Source organism: Molothrus aeneus, unplaced genomic scaffold, assembly GCF_037042795.1.
Source record: "Molothrus aeneus isolate 106 unplaced genomic scaffold, BPBGC_Maene_1.0 scaffold_397, whole genome shotgun sequence".
Classification (NCBI taxonomy): Eukaryota; Metazoa; Chordata; class Aves; order Passeriformes; family Icteridae; genus Molothrus; species Molothrus aeneus.
Genome location: NW_027099065.1, coordinates 42,076 through 66,318, shown reverse-complemented (window position 1 = coordinate 66,318; position 24,243 = coordinate 42,076). Strand labels below are relative to the sequence as shown.

At 65.3% G+C, this 24,243-nt stretch overlaps 2 protein-coding genes across 8 annotated transcripts; both read left to right on the top strand.

Moving 5' to 3' along the window:
- The first annotated feature begins 723 nt into the window (after positions 1 to 723).
- Positions 724 to 15,780, top strand: LOC136570816 (autophagy-related protein 2 homolog A-like). The gene is made up of 26 exons (XM_066571223.1): positions 724 to 791; positions 1,063 to 1,162; positions 1,260 to 1,402; positions 2,088 to 2,254; positions 2,351 to 2,514; positions 3,080 to 3,209; positions 3,907 to 4,067; positions 4,376 to 4,456; positions 5,057 to 5,163; positions 6,105 to 6,194; positions 6,598 to 6,665; positions 7,250 to 7,314; positions 7,935 to 8,144; positions 8,970 to 9,093; positions 9,488 to 9,735; positions 10,257 to 10,459; positions 11,249 to 11,348; positions 11,792 to 12,001; positions 12,746 to 12,853; positions 13,414 to 13,501; positions 13,626 to 13,716; positions 14,149 to 14,218; positions 14,469 to 14,551; positions 14,942 to 15,063; positions 15,136 to 15,299; positions 15,736 to 15,780. Exons 1-26 carry the CDS (start codon positions 724 to 726, stop codon positions 15,778 to 15,780), a joined length of 3,210 nt encoding a protein of 1,069 aa, XP_066427320.1.
- A 1,236-nt stretch (positions 15,781 to 17,016) lies between these two features.
- Positions 17,017 to 24,186, top strand: FIBP (FGF1 intracellular binding protein). Of its 7 annotated transcripts, none has more exons than XM_066571219.1 (11): positions 17,017 to 17,077; positions 17,495 to 17,581; positions 18,539 to 18,737; positions 19,261 to 19,342; positions 19,840 to 19,940; positions 20,660 to 21,081; positions 21,164 to 21,272; positions 21,884 to 21,947; positions 22,219 to 22,305; positions 22,956 to 23,053; positions 23,412 to 24,186. In XM_066571219.1, the coding sequence occupies exons 2-11, from the start codon at positions 17,497 to 17,499 to the stop codon at positions 23,479 to 23,481; spliced, it is 1,317 nt and encodes a 438-aa protein (XP_066427316.1). In that variant the 5' UTR covers positions 17,017 to 17,077; positions 17,495 to 17,496; the 3' UTR covers positions 23,482 to 24,186. The 7 variants fall into 7 exon arrangements, with proteins under 7 accessions (XP_066427316.1, XP_066427319.1, XP_066427313.1 ...); XM_066571222.1 differs by having other exon boundaries at positions 19,261 to 19,387; positions 20,660 to 20,793; XM_066571216.1 differs by having other exon boundaries at positions 19,261 to 19,387.
- Positions 24,187 to 24,243: the final 57 nt, after the last annotated feature.

Genomic DNA, 24,243 nt, shown 5'->3' with positions numbered 1-24,243 from the left:
AGGGGCTCGCTGTGGGCGTGTTCAGGGCGGGGCTCGCTGTGGGCGTGGCTTTGTCGCAATCCCCAGGCGTGTCCTGATGCTGCCCCACCCCCAGGTGCGGTGGGCGTGGCCCCTGGTGCGGTGGGCGGTGCCAGGGGCGGGGCTGCGGCTGCATCTGCCCCTGACCGACCTTCGCCCCGCCCCCCTGCGCGCCCCTCCCCCCCGGCTCCGCCCCGAGAGCCTCCGCGTGGGGCTGGGCGGGGCTAGGGGGTGGGCGGGGCCGTGGGGCGGGGCCATGGCCTGCGACCACCTGGAGGGTGAGCGGGGGAGGGGAATGGGGGGGGAGAGGGGGGAAATGGGGGAGGGTACACGGGGGGCAGGGTGGGGGGATGGGGGGGGACATGGGGGGATGGGGGGACACGGGGGTGGTCACGGGACACAGGGGGGACAAGGGACAGGGTGGGGGCACAAGGGGGACATGGGGGGTGGGACAGGGGCGTGGGGGGCACAGGGGGAGGGTGGGGGGACAGGGAGGGGAGGGGGCACCGCAGGTGACAGCCGGGACATTTTGGGAGGGGGACGGGGGGGACGAGCCCAGGTACAGCCGGGGGGGGGGGGGACGGGGGGGACACGGAGGGGACGGGGGGGACACGGAGGGGACGGGGGGGACACGGAGGGGACGGGGGTGCGGGGAGGGACAGCGACCCCCCCGTGTCCCCCCAGTGACGTACGGAGGCCGAGGACATGGGGACCCTGCCCTGCCTGCGAGCGGAGCCGGGGCCCGGCCCGGGGGGGGCCCCCAGCCTGCCCACGTGAGAGGGGGGGCCGGGGGGGGCGGGGTCTGGGTTTGGGGGGGCCCTGGGGGTCGGGCGGGTGTGGGGCTCCCCAGAGGCTGTTTGTGCAGTGGGGGGTCCGGTGTTGGGGGGTCCTCGGGGAGGTGGGGGGGCCTGTGCAGTCCCTTTATGGGGGGGGGCGGTCCTCGGGATCCCTTTTTGGGGTCTCCTTGGACCCCGGGGCTGGGGTGAGTCTGGGGGTCTGGGGGCTCCCTCCCCCCCATGCTGACCCCTCCCCTCCCCCCCCCAGGCTGGAGGTGACGGTGAACGCGCCCCCCCCCCCGGGCCCCCCCCCAGGGCCCCCCCCGACCCCGTTCTCCGCCCGCCGCAGCATCTACGAGAGCCACGAGGTGCAGACCCCTCCCCAAAATACCTGGGGGGGCTCCGGGGGCCCCGAGCCCCCTCCCCACCCACCTGAGCCCCCTCCCCACATGTGCCCCCCCCCAGCTGGTGCTGCCCGGGACCCCCGAGGAGTTGGGGGCGTTTGTGGGGGGGGCCCTGGGCGGGGCCCCCTGGAGCCTGAAGGTGACGCTGCCCCGAGCACACCTGAGCCTGAGCCCCCCCGAGCTGCTGCAGCGCCTCTACAACAGGTGAGGGACACAGGGGACAGGTGAGGGACACAGGGGACAGGTGAGGGACACAGGGACAGGGACACACCTGAGCCTGAGCCCCCCTGAGCTGCTGCAGCGCCTCTACAACAGGTGAGGGACACAGGGGACAGGTGAGGGACACAGGGACAGGGACACACCTGAGCCTGAGCCCCCCCGAGCTGCTGCAGCGCCTCTACAACAGGTGAGGGACACAGGGGACAGGTGAGGGACACAGGGACAGGGACACACCTGAGCCTGAGCCCCCCCGAGCTGCTGCAGCGCCTCTACAACAGGTGAGGGGACAGGGGGGACAGGGACAGGTGGGAGAACAATAGAGGACAACAGGTGAGGGGACAGCAGGTGAGGGGACAGCAGGTGAGGCACAGGGAACGGTGGAAGAACAGCAATAGGCAAGGGGACAGGTAAGGGACAGGTGAGGGGATTACAGGTGAGGGGACGCCCCAACCTGAGTAGGCCACAAACCCCAAGGGGATCTTAAAAACCAGGGGAAAACCCCCAAAATTTGGGGACAAACCCCAAATCCGGGGCTGCCCCAGACCCCGGGCGCACCTGGGGGGCTCCTGAGGGCTGCAGGTGAGGGGGGAGGGGCACACCTGGGCCTGGGGGGGGGTCCTGAGTGGGGGGGGAGGGGAGGAGCCCCCCTAACCCCCCCTGACCCCCCCAGGATCAACAACGACCTCCTGCTCTGGGAGCCGGCTGGCCCCGCCCCCCCGGCTGGCCCCGCCCCCAGTGGAGACCACGCCCCCTCTGAGGACTCCGCCCATTTGGAGGACTCCGCCCATTCAGAAGGCCCCGCCTCCTTCAGGCCCTGCAGGTCCGGACTGGGCACAGGTGAGACCCCGGGATCCCCCAAATCCTGCGTGTCCCCAGGTGTCCCCTCCCTGTCCCCCCTCTCTGGTGTCCCCTGACCCCCCCGCTGTCCCCCAGACTCGGAGGATGATGATGATGAGGATGAGGACGATGAAGGCCGCGGGGGGGGGTCCCCACAGGACCTTGGGGACATCGGGGACCCCCCCGGGCCCCCCCGGAGCGGCGGCGCCATCCTGGTCACCGTGCCCTGGGGGCGCGTCACGGCAGAGTGTCCCCCCGAGGTGAGGGGGTCCCCGACTGTCACCTTGGGTCACCCTGGGTCACCCTGTGTCCTTTATTGCCACCTTGGGTCACCCTGGGTCACCATGGGTCACCCTGTGTCATCCTGGGTCATCCTGGGTCACCCTGTGTCACGGCAGAGTGTCCCCCCGAGGTGAGGGGGTCCCCAATTGTCACCATGGGTCACCTTGTGTCACCCTGTGTCCTTTATTGTCACCCTGTGTCACCCTGTGTCACTCGGGGTCCCCGCTCTGTCCCCCTGGGGTCACTCTGTGCCATCCTGGGTTTGTCCTGTGTCCCTTGGGGTGACCTCGAGGTGTCCCCAGAGGGGTGTCCAGGCACTGGGGGAGGGGCAGGGGGTGTCACAGGGATTTTGGGGTGTCCCCAGGGGGAGGGGCGGTGTCTGACGATGTTTTTGGGGTTCCCCCCCCCCCAGGGGGGTGTCCCAGGCAGTGGGGGAGGGGCGGTGTCTGATGATGTTTTTGGGGTCCCCCCCAGGGGGGGTCTCTGGGCAGTGGGGGAGGGGCGGTGTCTGATGATGTTTTTGGGGTCCCCCCCCCCCCCCAGGGGGGTCTCCCGGGGTCGCGGCTGGAGCTGGAGCTGGGGGAGGGGCGGCTCTGCGTCCTCCCCCGCCCGGGGGGGGTGCGGGGCCTGTCCCGGGCCTGCGCCGACGCCCGGAGCCTGCGCCTGCTGCACGGTACCCAAAAAACACCCCAAAACCACCCAAAAACCACCCCAAAAACAGCCCCAAAACCACCCAAAAACCACCCAAAAAACACCCCAAAAACGGCCCCAAAACCACCCCAAAGCCCACCCAAAATCACCCCAAAACCACCCCAAAAACGGCCCCAAAACCACCCCAAAACCCACCCAAAATAACCCCAAAACTACCCCAAAATTACCCCAGAAATGGCCCCAAAACCACCCCAAAAACCACCCCAAAACCACCCCAAAAACCACCCAAAACTACCTCAAAAATGGCCCCAAAAACGGGGCCAGGGGCTGCGCGGTACCCCGAAAACGGGACCCCAAAAAGGGGGGGGAGGGACCCCAAAATTGGGGGGGTGTGGGTGGAAATGGGCGGGGGGAGAAGCAAAACTGGGAGGGGCGAGGGGACAGAATGGGGGTGCCCAAACCCCGGGGCGGGGGGGGGGTGAGGGAGGGGGTGTCAAAACTGGGGGGGACACCCTGAAAATTGGGGGGGGAGCGTGGAGGGTCCTGGTTTTGGGGGGGGGGGGGTCCCTGGGTTTTGGGGGGGGGTCCCTGGGTTTTGGGGGGGGGGGATGCCAGAACCTCTCTGGTTTTGGGGGGGGGTCCCTGGTTCTGGAGGGGCTCGTGCCCTGTTTTGGGGTCCCCAGCCCCTCCCCCACCATTCCCCCTCCCCCCCCCCCCAGGCCCGGTGCCCGCGGAGGGGGAGGGGCCGGGGCCGCCCCCCCCCCTGCACCCCACCCTGGTGCCCTGGGAGGAGCCCGCGCCCCCCCCCGGGACCCCCCCGGCCCCGCGGATGATGGCGCTGGCGCTGAGCGGGAGCCTGAGCCCGCAGGGGGACACCAAGGTGGGACAGACAGGGGGACACGGGGGGACAGACGGACACGGGGGGACACGGGGACACGGGCGGGACACAGGGACACGGGGGGACAGACGGACACGGGGGGACACAGGGACATGGGGGGGACAGACGGACACGGGGGGACAGACGGACAGCAGGGACACAGGGACAGTGCGGGGGGCACAGCAGGGACAGGAGAGCACAGCGGGGACACGAACAGGGGGCACTGAGGGGACCCGGGGGGATTTTGGGGACCCTGGGCGGGGGGGGGGTGAAGCCCCCGTGCCCCCCCCGATGTCCCCCCCTGTCCCCAGGAGCTGGAGGTGGCGCTGGCCCTGGAGGGGCTGATGCTGAGACACCGCCCCGAGCCCCCCGGGACCCCCTGGTACCAGCAGGTGAGGGGGGACCCCAAATGGGGGGGGCTCAGCTGGGGGGGTTTGGGGTTCCCACGGTTGGGGTTCCCGTGGTTGGGGTTCCCGTTTTTGGGGTTCTCGTTTTTGGGGTTCCCATGGTTGGGGTTCTCAATTTTGGGGTTCTCGTTTTTGGGGCTCTTTGGTCATTCCCATTTTTTGGGGTTTTTTTGGGGCTCCTGAGGGTTGGGATTTCTCTTGGGGGGGTTCCTAGTTTGGTTTTTTTGGGGGCTTTCCTGGTTTGGGGTTTCTTTGGGGGGTTTTGTATTTTTGGCGCTGTTTTGCTCATTCCTGTTTAGGGAGGGTGTTTGAGGCTTTCCCATTTTGGGTATTTTTTTTTCCCCTGGGATTTTCTCATTTTTGTTTTGTTTTGTTTTGTTTTTTTTTTTCCCCTGGGATTTTCTCTTTTTTTTTTTTTTTTTTTTCCCCCTGGGATTTTCTCATTTTTGGTTTTGTTTTTGTTTTTTTTTTTTTCCCCTGGGATTTTCTCATTTTGGATTTTTTTCCCTGGGATTTTCTCATTTTGGTTTTTTTCCCCTGGGATTTTCTCATTTTGGGGTTCCCGGGCTCCCCCTTTTCCCCCAGCTGCTGTCCCTGCTGGCCCTGGAGGACGAGCCGGTTTTGGGGTACACGGCCCCCACACCCCTGACCCAGCTGCACCTGCACCTGCAGCGCTGCGGCCTCGACTACAGGTGGGCACCCCGAAATGGGGGGGACCCCAAAAACGGGGAGAGGGACCCGAAAAACGTCAGGGGGCACCCCAAAATGGGGGCCACCCCAAAAACGGGAAGGACCCCAAAATGTGGGGCGAAATGGGGGTCCTGGGAGGGGGGAGACCCCAAAATTGGTGTCCCAAAATGGGGGGGACCCTGAAATGGGGGGTGACCCCAAAATGGGGGGGGGGTCCTGAAAGGGGGTGTCACCCCAAGATGGAGATTCCAAAATGAGGGCTGACCCCAAAATGGGGGTCCTGAGAGGGGGGGTGCCCCAATGTGGGGGTGTATGGGGAGAGGGGAGCCCCCCGATGTGGGGGTGTATGGGGAGGGGGGAGCCCCCCGAGCCCCCATCCCGTCCCGGGGCCTGACCCGGGTTTGGGGGTGCTGGGGAGGGGGGGGGTGCCCCAATGTGGGGGTGATGGGGAGAGGGGAGCCCCCCAATGTGGGGGTGCTGGGGAGGGGGGAGCCCCCCGAGCCCCCCATCCCGTCCCGGGGTCTGACCCGGGTTTGGGGGTGCTTAGGGAGGGGGGAGCCCCCCGATGTGGGGGTGTTTGGGGAGGGGGGAGCCCCCCGAGCCCCCCGATTCCTTCCCGGGGCCTGACCCGGGTTTGGGGGTGCTGGGGAGGGGGGGGGTGCCCCAATGTGGGGGTGATGGGGAGAGGGGAGCCCCCCAATGTGGGGGTGCTGGGGAGGGGGGAGCCCCCCGATCCCCCCGATTCCTTCCCGGGGCCTGACCCGGGTTTGGGGGTGCTGGGGAGGGGGGAGCCCCCCAATGTGGGGGTGTTTGGGGAGGGGGGAGCCCCCCGATCCCCCCGATTCCTTCCCGGGGCCTGACCCGGGTTTGGGGGTGCTGGGGAGGGGGGAGCCCCCCGATCCCCCCGATTCCTTCCCGGGGCCTGACCCGGGTTTGGCCCCAGGCCGCCCCTGGCCCTGCGGGTGCTGCTGGCGGCCGAGACCCTGAGCGTCACCTGCGGGAGCGGCCCCGAGCCCCGCCCGGGCGGGCTCAGGTGCGCGGGGGCGGCTCGGGGGGGTTTGGGGATCCGGGCAGGGTTTGGGGCTTTTTTAGAGGTTTTTTGGGGGGGGTCTGGGGGAGGTTTTGGGGGTCTAGGGTTTTTTATTGGTTTTTTGGGTTTTTTGGGGTTTTTTTGGGGGGGATCTGGAGGGATTTTTGGGTTTTTTGGGGGGATATTTTTTTTGCGTGTGTGTTTTTTGTGGGGGTTTCTCTGGGGACCTGGAGGGATTTTTGGGTTTTTTTGGGGTTTCAAGGATATTTTTTTTTTGTGTGTGTTTTTGGGGGGGTTTCTTTGGGGATCCGGAGGGATTTTTGGGGTTTTTTGGGGGGATATTTTTTGTGTGTGTGTGTTTTTTGGGGGGTTTCTTTGGGGTGCTGACCCCCCCGTGCCCCCCCAGGCTGTTGGTCGATGATGGCTCCGTGTTCCTGAGCGAGCGCTGCAGGGAGGGGCTGGACCTGCAGAGGGGTAACGGGACCCCAAAAACGGGACCCCAAAATGGGACCCCAACACGGGACCCCAAAATGGGACCCCAACACGGGACACCCCCAAAACTGAGACCCCAAAATGGGACCCCCAAAACTGAAACCCCAAAACGGGACCCCCAAAACCGGGACACCCTCAAAACTGAGACCCCAAAATGGGACCCCCAAAACGGGACCCCAACACGGGACACCCCCAAAACTGAGACCCCAAAACGGGACCCCCAAAACGGGACCCCAAAATGGGACCCCCAGAACCGGGACCCCCAAAACGGGACCCCAAAATGGGACCCCCAAAACCGGGACAGCCAAAACGGGACCCCAAAACGGGACACCCCCAAAATGGGACCCCCAAAACGGGACCCCCCCAAAATGGAATCCCCAATACGGGAACCCAAATGGGACCCCACCCCAAACGGGACCCCCAGACCAGAAACCCCGAACTGGGACCCCTCAAATGGGGCCCCCAGGGAGGGACCCCCCGGTCCCCACTGTCCCCACCCCGTCCCGTCCCGGGGGGCCCGGGGGTCTCTCGGGGGTGTCATTGGGGGTCCCGCGTTGCCCCCCCAGATTTCGTCTCCGTTCTCGACGTCGATTTCCTGGAGCTGCTGCTGAGCACCGGGCGGGGGGGGACGGCGAGGGGGGGGCGGTGAGTGGGGGCTGGGGGGGGGCTGGGGGGGGGCTGGGATTTGGGGTGACCCCCCCCCGCCTCCCCCCGAGGAGCTGCTGGGGCTGGGAGGGTGTGGGGGGCTCAGGGGGGTTTGGGGGGCTCAGGTGGGTTCAGGTGGGATTGGGGGGGCTCAGGTGGGTTTGGGGTGGTCAGGGGGGGCTCAGGTGGGTTTGGGGGGCTCAGGTGGGATTGGGGTGGTCAGGGGGGGCTCAGGGGGGTTTGGGGGGGTTCAGGTGGGATTGGGGTGGTCAGGGGGGGCTCAGGGGGGTTTGGGGGGGTTCAGGTGGGTTCAGGTGGGATTGGGGGAGTTCAGGTGGGATTGGGGGGGCTCAGGGGGGTTTGGGGGGCTCAGGTGGGATTGGGGTGATCAGGGGGGGCTCAGGTGGGTTGGGGGGGCTCTCGGGGGGATTTTGGGGGTTTCAGGGGGGGCTCAGTCGGGTTCGGGGGGGTTCGGGGGTCTCAGGCTGATCCCCCCTCACCTGCAGCCCCTGCCCTGGGAGCTGCGGGGGGCTCGGGGGGATTGGGGGGTTCAGGGGGGGCTCGGGGGGGTTCGGGGGTCTCAGGCTGATCCCCCCTCACCCGCAGCCCCTGCCCTGGGAGCTGCTGGTGGCCCCGGCCCGGCTGCGGGGCCGCACCTGCGCCGACAGCGCCGCCGCCCTCGCGCGGCTGCTGCAGCACCTGGGGACCCCCCCGCGGGCCGGAGCCCCCCCCGGGACCCCCCCGGCACCCGCGGCCCCGGGGGCGGCCCCGGAGAGACCCCCGGGACAGGAGGGGCCCCCGGCGGGGGGAGAGCAGGTGGGGCTGGGGGGGAAAAGGGGACCCAAAATGGGGCTGGGGGGGCAAAAAATGGAGCCCAAAATGGGGCTGGGGGGGGAAAAGGGGACCCAAAATGGGGCTGGGGGGGCAAAAGGGGACCCAAAATGGGGCTGGGGGGGCAAAAGGGGACCCAAAATGGGGCTGGGGGGGCAAAAATGGAACCCAAAATGGGGCTGGGGGGGGAAAACATGGGGCCTAAAATGGGGCTGGGGGGGAAAAAATGGAACCCAAAATGGGGCTGGGGGGGCAAAAAATGGAAACCAAAATGGGGCTGGGGGGGCAAAAGGGGACCCAAAATGGAGCTGGGGGGGGAAAAAATGGAACCCAAAATGGGGCTGGGGGGGCAAAAAATGGGGGTGGGGGGTAAAAATGAGGGGGGGGTAAAAGGGGACCCAAAATGGGGCTGGGGGGGCAAAAAATGGAAACCAAAATGGGGCTGGGGGGCAAAAAATGGAGCCCAAAATGGGGCTGGGGGGCAAAAAATGGAGCCCAAAATGGGGCTGGGGGGGCAAAAAATGGGGGTGGGGGGTAAAAATGAGGGGGGGGTAAAAGGGGACCCAAAATGGGGCTGGGGGGGCAAAAAATGGAAACCAAAATGGGGCTGGGGGGCAAAAAATGGAGCCCAAAATGGGGCTGGGGGGCAAAAAATGGGGGTGGGGGGTAAAAATGAGGGGGGGGGTAAAAGGGGACCCAAAATGGGGGTGGGGGGGTAGAAATGGGGGTGGGGGCGGTAAAGAGGGTCCGGGGGCCCGGGGGGGCACTCGGGGACCCCCAGTGCCCCCCCCGACTCCGCCCCCCCCGCAGGCCGCCCCCGCCCCCATCAACCAGCAGGACCTGACGGACGCCCTGAGGGACCCCCCCGGGACCCCCCCCGGGAACCCCCCCGGGAACCCCCCCGGGACCCCCCCCGGGGACCCCCGGAGCCCCGGTACGGGGGGGGCAGGGGCTGCGGGGCCGTTCTGGGGCTGGGGGGGCTCTTTAGGGGCTGGGGGGGTTCTTCAGGGTGTGGGGGTTTATTTTGGGCCCGGGGGTGTTATTTGGGGTCTGGGGGGGTTGTTTTGGGTCTGGGGGGGCTATTTTGGTTATTTTGGGTCTGGGGGGGTTATTTCGGTTATTTTGGGTCTGGGGGCGTTATTTTGGTTATTTTGGGTCCGGGGGGGTTATTTTGGGTCTGGGGGGGCTATTTCGATTATTTTGGGTCTGGGGGTGCTATTTAGGTTATTTTGGGTCTGGGGGGGCTATTTTGGTTATTTTGGGTCTGGGGGTGCTATTTCGGTTATTTTGGGTCTGGGGGGGCTCTAACCCCTCCCCCTCTCCCCCAGGCCCGGCCCCGCCCCCCCCCGTGTCCCTGTACCTGTTCCCGGGGGAGGGGGCGGGCGCGGCCCGGGCCCCCCCCGAGCCCCCCCGGGGGGGCGGTGCCGACCCCGAGCCCGGCCCCGCCCCCGAGCCCGGCCCCGCCCCCGAGCCTGGCCCCGCCCTCGAGCCTGGCCCCGCCCTCGAGCCTGGCCCCGCCCCCGAGGCCGACCCCGAGGGTTTCTGCGTCCTGGAGGCGCCCGAGAGCCCCGAGCCCGTGAGTGGGGGGGGCATGGGGGGCCATGGGGGCTTTGGGGGGCCCTGGGGGCTTTGGGGGGCCCTGGGTGACACTGGGGGGGTTCCCAGTGACACTGGGGTGGTACCTGGCTGTCCCTGTCCCCAGGTCACCCCACCTGTGTGCTGGCTGTCCCCGGGTGGCACTGGGGGTGTCCATGGATGACACGGGGGGGGTTCCCAGGTGTCACCGGGGTGACGCTGAGGTGTCACCTGTCTGTCCCCGTCCCAGGCCACGCCCCGTATCCGCTGGCTGTCCCCGGGTGGCGCTGGGGTGTCCATGGATGATACTGGGGGGGTTCCCAGGTGACACCAGGCTGTCCCCAGGTGACATTCACGTGTCCCCGTCCCAGGCCACGCCCCATATCCGCTGGCTGTCCCCGGGTGGCGCTGGGGTGTCCATGGTTGATACTGGGGGGGTTCCCAGGTGACACCAGGCTGTCCCCAGGTGACAGTGCTGACACGGGGGGGGTTCCTGGTGTCACCTGTCTGTCCCCGTCCCAGGCCACGCCCCATATCCGCTGGCTGTCCCCCGGGCCCCTGCGGATCCTCCCCGGCCATTTCGGGGTCCCGCGGGGGGGTCGGGACCGGCTGCGCCCCCCCCCGGGGCTGCCCCCCCCCTGCTCCCGCCTGGTGCTGCGCGACCTCAGCCTCACCTGGGCCCTGCACGGGGGGCGGGACTTCGGCAACGGCCACGCCCCCGACAGGTGGGACAGGGCGGGGCTGGGGACACGCCCAGGGGTGGGACACACACAGGGGGCGGGGCTGGGGGGACACACCTGGGGCGGGGCTGCTGGGGATGTGTGTGGGTGGGGCTCATTGGGACACGCCCCAGGGTGGGGCTCATCGGGACACGCCCCAGGGTGGGGCTTGTGAGGACATGCCCATGGGCGGGGCTCAGGACACGCCCCAGGGTGGGGCTCATTGGGACACGCCCCAGGGTGGGGCTCATTGGGACACGCCCCAGGGTGGGGCTCATTGGGACACGCCCCAGGGTGGGGCTCAGGACACGCCCCAGGGTGGGGCTCATTGGGACACGCCCCAGGGTGGGGCTCATCGGGACACGCCCCAGGGTGGAGCTCAGGACACGCCCCAGGGTGGAGCTCAGGACACGCCCCAGGGTGGGGCTAGTGAGGACATGCCCATGGGCGGGGCTCAGGACACGCCCCAGGGTGGGGCTAGTGAGGACATGCCCATGGGCGGGGCTCAGGACACGCCCCAGGGTGGGGCTCATTGGGACACGCCCCAGGGTGGGGCTCATTGGGACACGCCCCAGGGTGGAGCTCAGGACACGCCCCAGGGTGGGGCTTATCGGGACATGCCCATGTGCGGGGCAGGGATGGGCGTGGCCGTTTCTCGGGACACGCCCCCAAGCAGAGAAGAGCTTGGATGGGTGTGGCTGTGGAGTGGACACGCCCTCAGGACACAGGGGTGTGGCTGATGGGTGTGGCCTGGAGGGACCACGGGTGTGTCCACACTGACCCCGCCCCCCGCAGGCCGCGCCCCCGCAGCTCAGGCCCCGCCCCCCCACGGTGGCGCTGCCGGGGGGGCCCCGGGAGGGTCCAGGAGCAGCTGATGGAGCTGTACCTGGGCAAGGTGAGCACTGGGAGGGGTCTGGGGGCTGTACCTGGGCAAGGTGAGCACTGGGAGGGGTCTGGGGGAGCTGGGGGCTGTTTTGGGGTCTCAGGGCGGATTTTGGGATGCAGGTGTGGATTTTGGGGGTGGATTATGGGGCGGACTTTGGGGGCTGTTTTGGGGTGGATTTTGGGGGGTTCTCGGGTCCATTTCGGGGCGCTGGGTGCCCATTGTCCCCTGTCTCAGGTGTGCCTGCAGCACGAGTCATACCTGGCTGAGCCTGGGGTGGATTTTGGGGTGGATTTTGGGGGCTGTTTTGGGGTGGATTTTGGGGGCTGTTTTGGGGTGGATTTTGGGGTGGATTTTGGGGTGGATTTTGGGGGCTGTTTTGGGGTGGATTTTGGGGCTCTCGGGTCCATTTCGGGGCGCGGGGTGCCCATTGCCCCCCGTGCCCCCCATCCCAGGTGTGCCTGCAGCACGAGTCGTACCCGGCTGAGCCCGGGGGGTGCCCGGGGGGGCCCCGGGGGGGGGTCCTGGGCCCGGGGGAGGCCCCCACGTCCCGGCTGGTGCTGCTCGTGCCCGAGCTGGAGCTGCGCGACCGCCTGGGGGGGGGCGGCGCCCCCCCGTTCCTGAGCCGCCACCCCCGGGGGGCGCCGCCCCCGCAGCCACCCACGGTACGGACCCCAAAATATGGGAACCCCAAAATGGGGACCCCAAAATGGGAACCCCTAAACCCCGGGGGGCGCCGCCCCCGCAGCCACCCACGGTATGGACCCCAAAATATGGGAACCCCAAAATATGGGAACCCCAAAATAGGAACCCCAAAATGGGACACCCCAAAATGGGAACCCCAAATGGGAACCCCAAACGGGACCATGGGGATGGGACACCCCAATAGGTGCGGCTCCAAATCTGAGGTCCCAATTGTGACACCCCCAGTATCTGAGACCCCAATTCCCAGACATCCCCAACAGCTGGGACCCCAAATGTGGCCCTAAATGGGACCCTTAATCTGGGACCCCCCAGTAGCTGGGACCCCAAAATGGGACCCCAGTTCTGAGACCCTACAGTGTAACCCTAAATGGGACCACGGGGATGGGGCACCCTAAACCTGAGACCCCAAAATGGGACCCTAGACCTGGGACACCCCCAACGTGTGAGACCCCCCAATATCCGCAACCCCAGACCTGAGACCCCAAATGGGACCCTGAATGCGACCCCAAATCTGGGACCTTAAATCCCCCAAATCTGAGGCCTTAAATCCCCCAAATCTGGGACCTCAAATCCCCCAAATCTGGGACCTCAAATCCCCCAAATCTGCTCCCTCCAATTGTGACCTCCCCAAACCTGACCCCAAAACTTCCCCCCAACCCCCCCGCCCCCTTTTTGAACCCCCCCCCCTATTTCTGCCCCCCCAGCTGTGGCTCAAGGCCCTGCGGGTGCTGCCCCACCCGCCCCCCCCCGGGGGGGTCCCCGAGTGCTGCCTCAGGGTGACCCTGACCCCGCTGCGCCTGCACATCGACCAGGTGGGGAGGGGGCTCCGGGGGGGCTCCGGGGGGGCCTCTTTGGGGCCTTCTCGGGCAGATTTCGGGGGGTTTGGGGAGGGTGGGAGCGTTTTAGGGTGGCTTTGGGAGTCCTGTGCGGTTTGGGGTGTTTTAGGGGGGTCTTTGGGGTGGTTTTGGGGTTTTTTGGGCAGGTCCTTGGGAGCATGGGGGTTTTGGGTGGTTTTTGGGGTGTTTTGGGGTGTTTTGGGGTGTTTTAGGGTTGTTTCTGGGGTCTTTGAGGTGGTTTTGGGAGTGTTTTGGGGTGGTTTTAGGGGGTCTCTGGGAGGGAGGGGGTTTTTGGGGGTGTTTTTGGTTTTTTTTATTTTTTTGGGTGTTTTGGGGTTTTAGGGTGGTTTTGCGATATTTTAGGGTTGTTTTGGAGTGTTTTGGGGTGTTTTAGGGTTGTTTCTGGGGTCTTTGGGGTGGTTTTGGGAATGTTTTGGGGTGGTTTTAGGGGGTCTCTGGGAGGGAGGGGTTTTTGGGGGTGTTTTGGGGCTATTTTGGGTGTTTTTAGGGCTCTCACTCTGCCCTTGCCCCCCCAGGACGCGCTGATTTTCCTCAGGGATTTCGCTGGCGCCTTCCTCGCCCACCTGAGCCCCCCCCCGGGGCCCCCCCCGGGACCCCCGCCCGGTACCGCCCCGGGGGAGGGGGGAGGGGCTGGGGGAGGGCCCGGCCCGGGGGAGGGGCCGGCCGGGGGGGGGAGGGGCTTTGAGAGTCCCCTGACTGTCGTCCCCCCCCCCCCCCCCCCCTGCAGCCCCCCCCGGGGTCGGGGACCCCCCCAGGCCGGAGCCGCCCCCGGAGCCCGAGGCAGAGACAGAGACAGAGACCCCCCCGATCTACTTCCGGTGGGACTGGGGGGGACGGGGGGGGAATGGGGGGGACTGGGGGGGGACTGGGGGGGACTGGGGGGGACTGGGGGGGAATGGGGGGGGACTGGGGGGGAATGGGGGGGACTGGGGGGGACTGGGGGGGAATGGGGGGGACTGGGACAAACTGGGGGGGACTGGGGGGGAATGGGGGGGAATGGGGGGGACTGGGACAAACTGGGGGGGACTGGGGGGAATGGGGGGGAATGGGGGGGACTGGGACAAACTGGGGGGGACTGGGGGGGAATGGGGGGGAATGGGGGGGACTGGGCTGTCCCCGGGCTGTCACTTGGGCTGTCCCCTCGTCCCTGGGGATGTCCCCGGGCTGTCCCCTCGTCCCTGGGCTGTCCCCTCGTCCCCGGGGATGTCCCCGGGCTGTCCCCAGACTGACAGGGCTGTCCCCGTCCCCAGCGAGTTCCGTTTCACGGCCGATGTCCCCGTCTGGCTGGATTACCGCGGCAAGCGTGTCACCATGGAGCAGGTGACAACGGGGTGACGGCGGGGCTGGCGGAGCAGGGGGGACAGGGGGTGGCAGGCCACATCCCCCAGTGCCACTGTGCCCCGGTGGCCCCGTGTCTGTCCCTGGCTGCTGCTGTCCCTGCGGCGTCCCTTCTGTCCCCTGTGTCCCTCGCTGTCCCCATTGCCCCGGTGACGCTGTCCCCCCTGTCCCCCCCTGTCCCCCTGTCCCCCTGCCCCACTGATGCTGTCCCCTGTCCCTGCCGTGTCCCCAGGGCGCCCTGGCCGGGATCCTGATCGGGCTGGCGCGGCTGAACTGCTCCCAACTGCGCCTGAAACGGCTCTGCCACCGCCAGGGGTGGGACACTGGGGACAATGGGGACAATGAGGGGCACTGGGGACATTGGGGGGACAGGGGGGCACTGGGGACATTGGGGACAATGGGGGAACATGGGGACAACGGCTCTGCCACCGCCAGGGGTGGGACACTGGGGACAATGCGGGGACATTGGGGACACTGATGGGACAATGGGGACATTGGGGACAGTGGGGGGACAGGGAGACACTGGGGACAATGGGGACACTGGGGGACACAAGGGACGGGTGGGACAGGGGTGGGACAGGGGGACAGGGAGGATGGGGGGACACTGGGGACAATGGGGATGGGGGGACACTGGGGGGACATGGGGGCTTCAGAGTGACTCCAAACTCACATTCCCGTGTCCCCCCGTCCCCATTGTCCCCTCAGGCTGCTGGGGCTCAGCCGGGTCGTGTCCTACGCGGTGACCGAGTGGCTCCGGGACATTCGGTGTCACCAACTGCCGGGGCTGCTGGGGGGGGTGGCCCCGGTGCACGCCGTGCTGCGCCTCTGTGAGTGTCCCCAGTGTCCCCAATGTCCCCAGAGTCCCCCCAGTGTCCCCTGACCGTGCCCTGTCCCCCCAGGGCGCGCTCTCCGGGACCTGCTGCTGCTGCCGCTGCAGGGGGGGGGTCCCGGGGGGGTGACCCTGGGCGTGACCCGGGGCGTGACCCGGGGGGTGACGGCGCTCGGGGCCGCCGGGGCCAGCGCCGCGCTGGGGCTGGGAGCGAGGCTGCTGAGGGCGCTGCAGGTGAGACCCCAAAACACCCTAAAATACCCCAAAAATTACCCAAAAATCACCTCAAATACAGCCCAAAATACCCCCCAAATACCGCCCCAAAATACCCCCCAAATACCGCCCTAAAAACCCCCCCAACATCCCCCTGGGGCTGGGAGCAAGATTGCTGAGGGTGCTGCAGGTGAGACCCCAAAACACCCTAAAATACCCCAAAAATTACCCAAAAATCACCCCAAAACCCGCCCCAAATATCCCCCAAACACCCCCCCAAACACTGCCCCAAAATACCCCCCCAAAATACCCCCCCAAACACTGCCCCAAAATACCCCCCCAAAATACCCGCCCCAAACACTGTCCCAGAATACCCCGAAAATCACCCAAAATACCCGCCCCAAACACTGCCCCAAAATGCCCCAAAAATGCCCAAACCCCCCCAAATTCCCCCCAGCCCCCTCTGGGGGTCCCTTTTGGGGGGTCCCTCAGTGACCTTTGACCCCAGGCCCTGGCCGAGGCTCTGTTCGGACTCGTGGCCCCCCCGGGACCCCCCCGGCTGCCCCCGGGCCCCCCCCACCAGCGACACCCAGTACGGACCAGTCCACACCAGTACGCACCGGTACGGACCAGTACGGACCAGTACGGACCAGTACGGACCCGGGGGGCAGGGGGGGAGCCCAGTGTGGGGTCAGGGGCTCCCAGTATGGCCCAGTTTGGGATCAGGGCGGTCCCAGTTTGTGGTCAGGGGCTCCCAGTATGGCCCAGTTGGGGATCGGCGGGGGGTCCCAGTTTGCGGTCAGGGGGTCCCAGTATGGAGTGGAGGGCAGGGGGAGCTTCCAGTATGGCCCAGCTGGGGATCGGGGGGGTCCCAGTTTGCGCTGGGGTGGGTGTGGGGACTCCCAGTATGGCCCAGTTTGGGGCTGGGGGGGTCCCAGTTTGGGGTCGGGACTCCCAGTATGGCCCAGTTTGGGGCTGGGGGTTCCCAGTTCACTCCGGCGGTGCTGGGGGGTGCTCGTGCCCCCCAGTCCCTCCCAGTAACCCCAGTACCCCCCCCCCCTTCTCTCCCCAGCGCCCCCCCGGCTCGAGGAGCGGCCCCGCCCCCACCGAGGGACTGGGGGGGGCCCGCCCCCCCCCGCGGCCCCGCCCCCAATAAACTGGGAGAGACTGGTTCTTACTGGGACTGGCACTGGCTCTTACTGGGACTGGGCTGGGACTGGGACTGGTTCTGGTTCTGGTTCTTACTGGGACTGGCACTGGCTCTTACTGGGACTGGGATTGGGACTGGCACTGGCTCTTACTGGGACTGGGCTGGGACTGGGACTGGTTCTGGTTCTGGTTCTTACTGGGACTGGCACTGGTTCTTACTGGGATTGGGATTGGGATTGGGAGTGGTTTTTACTGGGACTGGGGTGGGTTTTTACTGGGACTGGTTTTTACTGGGATTGGTTTTTCCTGTATTTTACCGGTTTTTACTGGGACTGGTTTTGACTGGGACTGGTTTTCACTGTTTTTTTTAACTGTTTTTTACTGGTTTTGCTAGTTTTTTACTATTTTTACGGGTTTTTACTGATTTTTTACTGTTTTTTACTGTTATTCACTGGGTTTTACTGATTTTTTACCGTTTTTTGCTGTTTTTCACTGGTTTTTCCTGGGGGGACCCGGTGGGTGGGGCTCGGGCGCCGCGCGGGAGGGGGCGTGGCTCGCGCGCCGTGACTCCGCCCCGCCGTTAGGTCACATCCTGCGCGCACGTGACGTCATCGCTGTGCGCCGCGGGAGGAGCGCGCGGGACGGCGCCGGTCGGTGGGGGAGGGGCTGCCCCCGGTGGGGGCGGCTCCCAGTGCGGCCCAGTCTGGGGGAGGGGGTTCCCAGTATGGCCCAGTTTGGGATTGGGGAGGTCCCAGTATGAGCTGGGGTGGGGGAGGATCCCAGTATGGCCCAGTTTGGGCTCGGGGGTTCCCAGTATGGCCCAGTTTGGTGTCAGAGGGTCCCAGTTTGGGGTCAGCGTGTCCCTGTCCGCAGGCCTGGGGCCATTTGGGGCCGTTTGGGGACATTTGTGACAGGGGGACACTGGAGATCACTGGGGGCACTGGGGGCACTGGGACCATTTGGGGACATTTGGGGACATTTGGGGCCGTTTGGGGCCATTTGAGGCCATGGGGATGTGCGGCCACTGGGGACGTTTGGTGACGTTTGGGGTCATTTGTCCCCCCCAGCCATGAGCAGTGACCTGGACGTGTTCGTGGGGAACACGACGCTGATCGACGAGGAGGTGTACAGGCTGTGGCTGGATGGGCACTCAGGTAGGGACACACCTGGGGACAGGTGAACACACCTGGGGACAGCTGGGACACACCTGGGGCATGGGGACAGCAGGGACAAAGGTGTGCAGGCTGTGGCTGGATGGGCACTCAGGTAGGGACACACCTGGGGACACACCTGGGGACAGCTGGGGAACATTTACTGTCCCTGTGTCCGCAGCATCCCCAATGTGTCCCCAGTGGCTGTCCCTGATGTCCCATGTCTGTCTGTCTGTCTGTCCCGTGGCTGTCCCTGATGTCCCGTGTCTGTCTGTCCGTCTGTCCCGTGGCTGTCCCTGATGTCCCATGTCTGTCTGTCTGTCTGTCTGTCCCGTGGCTGTCCCTGATGTCCCGTGTCTGTCCGTCTGTCCCATGGCTGTCCCTGATGTTCCCTGTCTTTCTGTCTGTCCGTCTGTCCCGTGGCTGTCCCTGATGTCCCATGTCTGTCTGTCTGTCTGTCTGTCCCGTGGCTGTCCCTGATGCCCCGTGTCTGTCTGTCTGTCCCGTGGATGTCCCTGATGTTCCCTGTCTGTCCGTCTGTCCCGTGGCTGTCCCTGATGTCCCGTGTCTGTCCGTCTGTCCCATGGCTGTCCCTGATGTTCCCTGTCTTTCTGTCTGTCTGTCTGTCCCATGGCTGTCCCTGATGTCCCGTGTCTGTCTGTCTGTCCCGTGGCTGTCCCTGATGCCCCGTGTCTGTCTGTCTGTCCCGTGGATGTCCCTGATGTTCCCTGTCTGTCCGTCTGTCCCGTGGCTGTCCCTGATGCCCCGTGTCTGTCTGTCTGTCCCGTGGCTGTCCCTGATGTCCCATGTCTGTCTGTCTGTCCGTCTGTCCCGTGGCTGTCCCTGATGCCCCGTGTCTGTCTGTCTGTCCCGTGGCTGTCCCTGATGTCCCATGTCTGTCTGTCTGTCTGTCTGTCCCGTGGCTGTCCCTGATGCCCCGTGTCTGTCCGTCTGTCCCAGTGGCCGAGGCGGTGGCCCGGCGGCTCCGGGGCGGGGTCCTGGAGCGCGAGGGGACCTCGGTGGCCGTCCTGCAGAGCGACACCCGCGACCACTACAGAACGTTCCAGATGCTGGAGCGGCTCCTGCACGCCCCCCCCCGGCTGCTGCAGCAGCTCCTGTTCCAGATCCCCCCCGAGAGACAGGCCCTGCTCGTGCAGAGGTACTGGGAGGGACTGGGAGGGACTGGGAGGGACTGGGATGGACTGGGAGGGACTGGGAGGGACTGGGACAGACTGGGATAGACTGGGATGGACTGGGAGCACTGGGAGGGACTGGGACAGACTGGGATGGACTGGGAGGGACTGGGACATACTGGGATAGACTGGGATGGACTGGGAGGGACTGGGACATACTGGGATAGACTGGGATGGACTGGGAGCACTGGGAGCGCTGTTCCAGATCCCCCCCAAGAGACAGGCCCTGCTCGTGCAGAGGTACTGGGATAGACTGGGACGGACTGGGACAAACTGGGACAGACTGGGAGGGACTGGGAGCGCTGCTCATGCAGCGATACTGGGGGAACTGGGAGGGACTGGGAGTTTCCCTCCCATTTTTGAGTTTTTTCCCCGTGTAATGGTTTGACGTGGTTTTCTCAGTTTTTGTGGCTTTTCCCGGATTTCTCTCCCATTTTTGATGTTTTCTCCCCATTTTTGGGTTTTTTCCCCATTTTTTGGCCCCCCCAGGTATTACGCCTTCGACGAGGCGCTGGCCCGGGAGCTGCTGGGCAAGAAACTCTCCAAGGGCACCAAGAAGGAGCTGGACGAGGTCAGCGCCCGCACTGGGGTGGGGATCCGCAGCTGCCGCCGCCAGGTGGGACCCAAAACGGGGAAAACACCCCAAAAATGGAGAAAAAAACCCAAAAACTGGGGAAAAACCCCAAAAACGGGGGGAGCCCTGAAATGCAGGGGGAAAATACCCAAAAAACGGGGGGAAAATCCCAGAAACTGGGGAGAAATCCCAAAAAATGGGGGGGAAACCCCAACGAGGTCAGCGTCCACACCGGGGTGGGGATCCGCAGCTGCCGCTGCCAGGTGCAACCCCAAGAATGGGGGGAAAAACCAAAAAATGGGGAGCCCTGAAATGGGGGGGAAACCCCAAAAAACTGGGGTGGAAAAACCCCAAAAAACTGCGGGGAAAACCCCCAAAACTGCGGGGAAAACCCCCAAAACTGCGGGGAAACCCCAGTTTTGGGGTCTGGGGGGGTTTGGGGCACAGGGGGTCCCTGGGGGTGTTTTGGGGTGCTGACGCCCCTGCCCCCCCAGTTTGACAACTTCAAGAGGGTTTTCAAGGCGGTGGAGGAGCTGCGGGGGCCCCTGGCCGAGAACATCCAGCAGCTCTTCCTGCTGCCCCCCGCCCTGGCCCGGTGAGGGGGCGCCGGGGGGGCTTTGGGGCCCAGCCAGCGCTGCCGGGGGGGACGGGGCCGGGGGATCTGGGGAGCCGTGTCGGGGCTTTGGGGGGATTTCGGGGTTTGGGGGGGCATTCGGGGTTTTAGGGGTTTTGGGGAGTTTTGGGGTTTGGGGCAAATCTGGGGAGGCTTGGGGGGTTTAGGGGGTCGGGGGGGATTTGGGGGATATTTAGGGGTTTTTGGGGGGGGTTTGGGGGATGTTTAGAGGATGTTTGGGGGATTTAGGGGGTTTGGGGGATGTTTACGGGATGGTTGGGGATGTTTAGGGTTTTTGGGGGATTTTGGGGGTTTGTGGGGGGTTTTGGGGGACGTTTACGGGATGTTTAGGGATGTTTAGGGTTTTGGGGGGATTTTGGGGGTTTGTAGGGGGTTTTGGGGGATGTTTACGGGATGGTTGGGGATGTTTAGGGTTTTGGGGGGATTTTGGGGGTTTGTGGGGGGTTTTGGGGGATGTTTACGGGATGGTTGGGGATGTTTAGGGTTTTGGGGGGATTTTGGGGGTTTGTGGGGGGTTTTGAGGGTTGTTTTGGGGTCCCCTGACCCCCCTGTCCCCCCAGGGACTACGCCGCCATCGTGTTCTTCGGGATCTGGGGGATATTTAGGGTTTATGGGTTTTGGGGGATATTTAGGGTTTGTGGGGGATGTTTTGGGGTCCCCTGACCCCCCTGTCCCCCCAGGGACTACGCCGCCATCGTGTTCTTCGCCAACAGCCGCTTCGAGACGGGCAAGAGGCGCCTGCAGTTCCTGAGCTTCGGGGACTTCGCAGCATGCGCCCAGAGCATGATGGCCCACTGGAGCCAGGGGGCCCTGGGTACCCCAAAAACCCCCAAAAAACCCCAAAATCCCCAGAGCATGATGGCCCACTGGAGCCAGGGGGCCCTGGGTACCCCAAAAACCCCCAAAAAACCCCAAAATCCCCAGAGCATGATGGCCCACTGGAGCCAAGGGGCCCTGGGTACCCCAAAAACCCCCAAAAAACCCCAAAATCCCCAGAGCATGATGGCCCACTGGAGCCAGGGGGCCCTGGGTACCCCAAAAACCCCCAAAAAACCCCAAAATCCCCAGAGCATGATGGCCCACTGGAGCCAGGGGGCCCTGGGTACCCCAAAAACCCCCAAAAAACCCCAAAAACCCCACAATCCCCAAAAACCCCCGTGACCCCGTTGTCCCTGTCCCCTCAGCCCCCGAGGCGGCCGAGCCCGACGGGGACCTGCCCAAGTCGTTCCTGCAGGACCTGAAGGAGCTGAAGGTGCTGGTGAGCGACAAGGACCTGCTGGACCAGCACAAGAGGTGGCACCGGGGACGGGGACGGGGACAGGGACACCCCCGGGGACAGCCCTGGGATGGGGACAGGGACACCCTGGGATGGGGATGGGGACAGGCCTGGGATGGGGACAGGGACAGGGATGGGATGGGGACGGGGACACCCTGGGACGGGGACAGGGACAGGGATGGGATGGGGACGGGGACAGGGACACCCTGGGATGGGGACAGGGATGGGATGGGGACAGGGACAGGGACAGGGATGGGATGGGGACGGGGACAGGGACACCCTGGGACGGGGACAGGGACAGGCCTGGGATGGGGACGGGGACAGGGACACCCTGGGATGGGGACAGGGATGGGATGGGGACAGGGACAGGGACACCCCCAGGGACAGCCCTGGGATGGGGACAGGGACAGGGATGGGATGGGGACACCCCCGGGAGAGGGACAGGGACAGCTCCGGGATGGGGACAGGGACACCCCCAGGACACCTCGGGAACAGGGACAGGGACACCTCTGGAATGGGGGTCCCGGTTTTGGGGGGTCCCTGGGGGGGTCCCGGTTTTGGGGGGTCCCTGGGGGGGGGTCCCGGTTTTGGGGGGTCCCGGCCCCCCCCCAACCTCCCCCTCCCCCAGCCTGGTGTGCTCGGCCCTGCGGGGGAAGATCTCGGTCTACAACGAGCTCGAGGCCAATTTCAAGGTGAATCCCCCCAGAAACGGGGTGTCCTTGGTGGGGGGAGGGGTCCCCAAAATCCCCGGGGTCTGATTGGAGGGGGAGGGGCTCCCCCAAAATCCTGGGACCCCCCCGAAATCCCGGGGGAGCCCCCGCGCACATTTGTGGGGGAGGTTGGGTGGGGGGGGGGGAATTTGGGGGCTCCCCAACGCCCCCCCCCGTGCCCCCCCCGGGTCTGGGGGTCCCCAATGTCCCCCCCAATTCTGGGGGTCCCTGACACTCCCCCGTGCCCCCCCAGGCTCTGTCACGGGCTCTGGTGAACGTGGGGGGGAAGCTGACGCACGCCCGCGACGTGCGGGACTTCTTCGTGGACCTCGTGGAGAAGGTGAGGGGCGCCCCAAAAACGGCACCCCAAAAACAGCACCCCAAAAACGGCACCCCAAAAACGGCACCCCAAAATCGGCACCGCAAAAACGGCACCCCAAAAACAGCACCCCAAAAACGGCACCCCAAAAACGGCACCCCAAAAACGGCACCCCAAAAACAGCACCCCAAAAACGGCACCCCAAAAACGGCACCCAAAAACAGCACCCCAAAAACAGCACCCCAAAAACGGCACCCAAAAACAGCACCCCAAAAACGGCACCCCAAAAACGGCACCCAAAAACAGCACCCCAAAAACGGCACCCCAAAATCGGCACCCAAAAACAGCACCCCAAAAACGGCACCCCAAAAACGGCACCCCAAAAACGGCACCCAAAAACAGCACCCCAAAAACGGCACCCCAAAAACGGCACCCCAAAAACGGCACCCAAAAACAGCACCCCAAAAACAGCACCCCAAAAACGGCACCCCAAAAACGGCACCCCAAAAACGGCACCCCAAAAACGGCACCCCAAAAACGGCAACTCAAAATAGGCACTACAAAAACAGCACCCCAAAAACAGCACCCCAAATTCAGAACCCAGAACTCCCCCAAGGCCCCCCCTGGAGTGGGACCCCCCAAATCCAGGTGGGTTTTTGGGGTCCCCCCAGGTGATCGAGCCGTGCCGCTCCGACAAGTGGAGCCCGGGGGACCTGAGGCTCTTCCTGACGCACTACACGGCAGCACCCCGAAACCTGCCGGGGTTCAGGTGAGCCCCAAAACCCAGGAACCCCCGAAAACACCCCCGAATCCCCCCGAAACCTGCCGGGGTTCAGGTGAGCCCCAAAACCCAGGAACCCCCGAAAACACCCCCGAATCCCCCCGAAACCTGCCGGGGTTCAGGTGAGCCCCAAAACCCAGGAACTCCCCAAATCTGCCCCCGGCCGCCTTTCGGGGAACCCCAAAGCCACCCCAGGACGGGGCTGGGGGTGGTTTGGAGCACCTGGGGGGTTCCCCAAAAGTGAGGGACACCCCCCAGAATCCCAGCTGTGTCTCCCAAACACCCCAAAATCTCATTCGTGCCCCCCAAAAACTCCCAAATCTCAAAGTTGTGCCCCATTCCGCAGGCACCAGGCGCTGTGGGAGCGCTACATGGCCGCCATCAGCGCCTGCCTGCTGCGCATGTACCACGACTGACCCCAAACTGCACCCCAAAAACGGGGACAGCCCTGGAACTGTGCCCCAAAACAGCACCCCAAAAATGGGACATGGCCCCAAAACCGCACCCCAAAAACTGCACCCCAAAAGCGGCCATCAGCGCCGGCCTGCTGCGCATGTACCGCGACTGACCCCGAACTGCGCCCCAAAAACGGGGACAAGCCTCAAGAACTGCACCCCAAACTGCGCCCCAAAAACGGGGACAAGCCTCAAGAACTGCACCCCAAACTGCACCCCAAAAACGGACACTGCCCCGAAACTGCGCCCCAAAAACGACCACAGCCTCAAGAGCTGCACACCGAAAACGGGCACAGACCCAAAAATGGACACAGCCTCAAAACTTGGGCATCCTCCAAATATGAGACCCCCAAAAAGGAGAGGAAACCCGAAAACCCAACAGGCCAAGGATGGAGCATCAGCACCCCAAAATTTGGGTGTTTGGAGTTTGGGGAACCCCCCAGGAAGGGACCCCGAGCACCAGGACACCCCAAACCTGGAGCACCCCAAATCCAGAGGAGCAGCAGCGCCCCAAAAATCGGGACATTGGGAATGGAGGGACCCCAAAAAATGGGTGACCCCCAACACCAGGACACCCCAAAACAGGGGACACCCCAAAGCTGGGGGAGCCCCTCCCGTGTGACCCCAGAATTGGGGTGGGGGTGCAATAAAGACCCGGAACCGAAACTGAGCTGGGGCCGTTTGGGGAAGGGGGGAGTGGGGGGGGGTCACCCAAATTTTGGG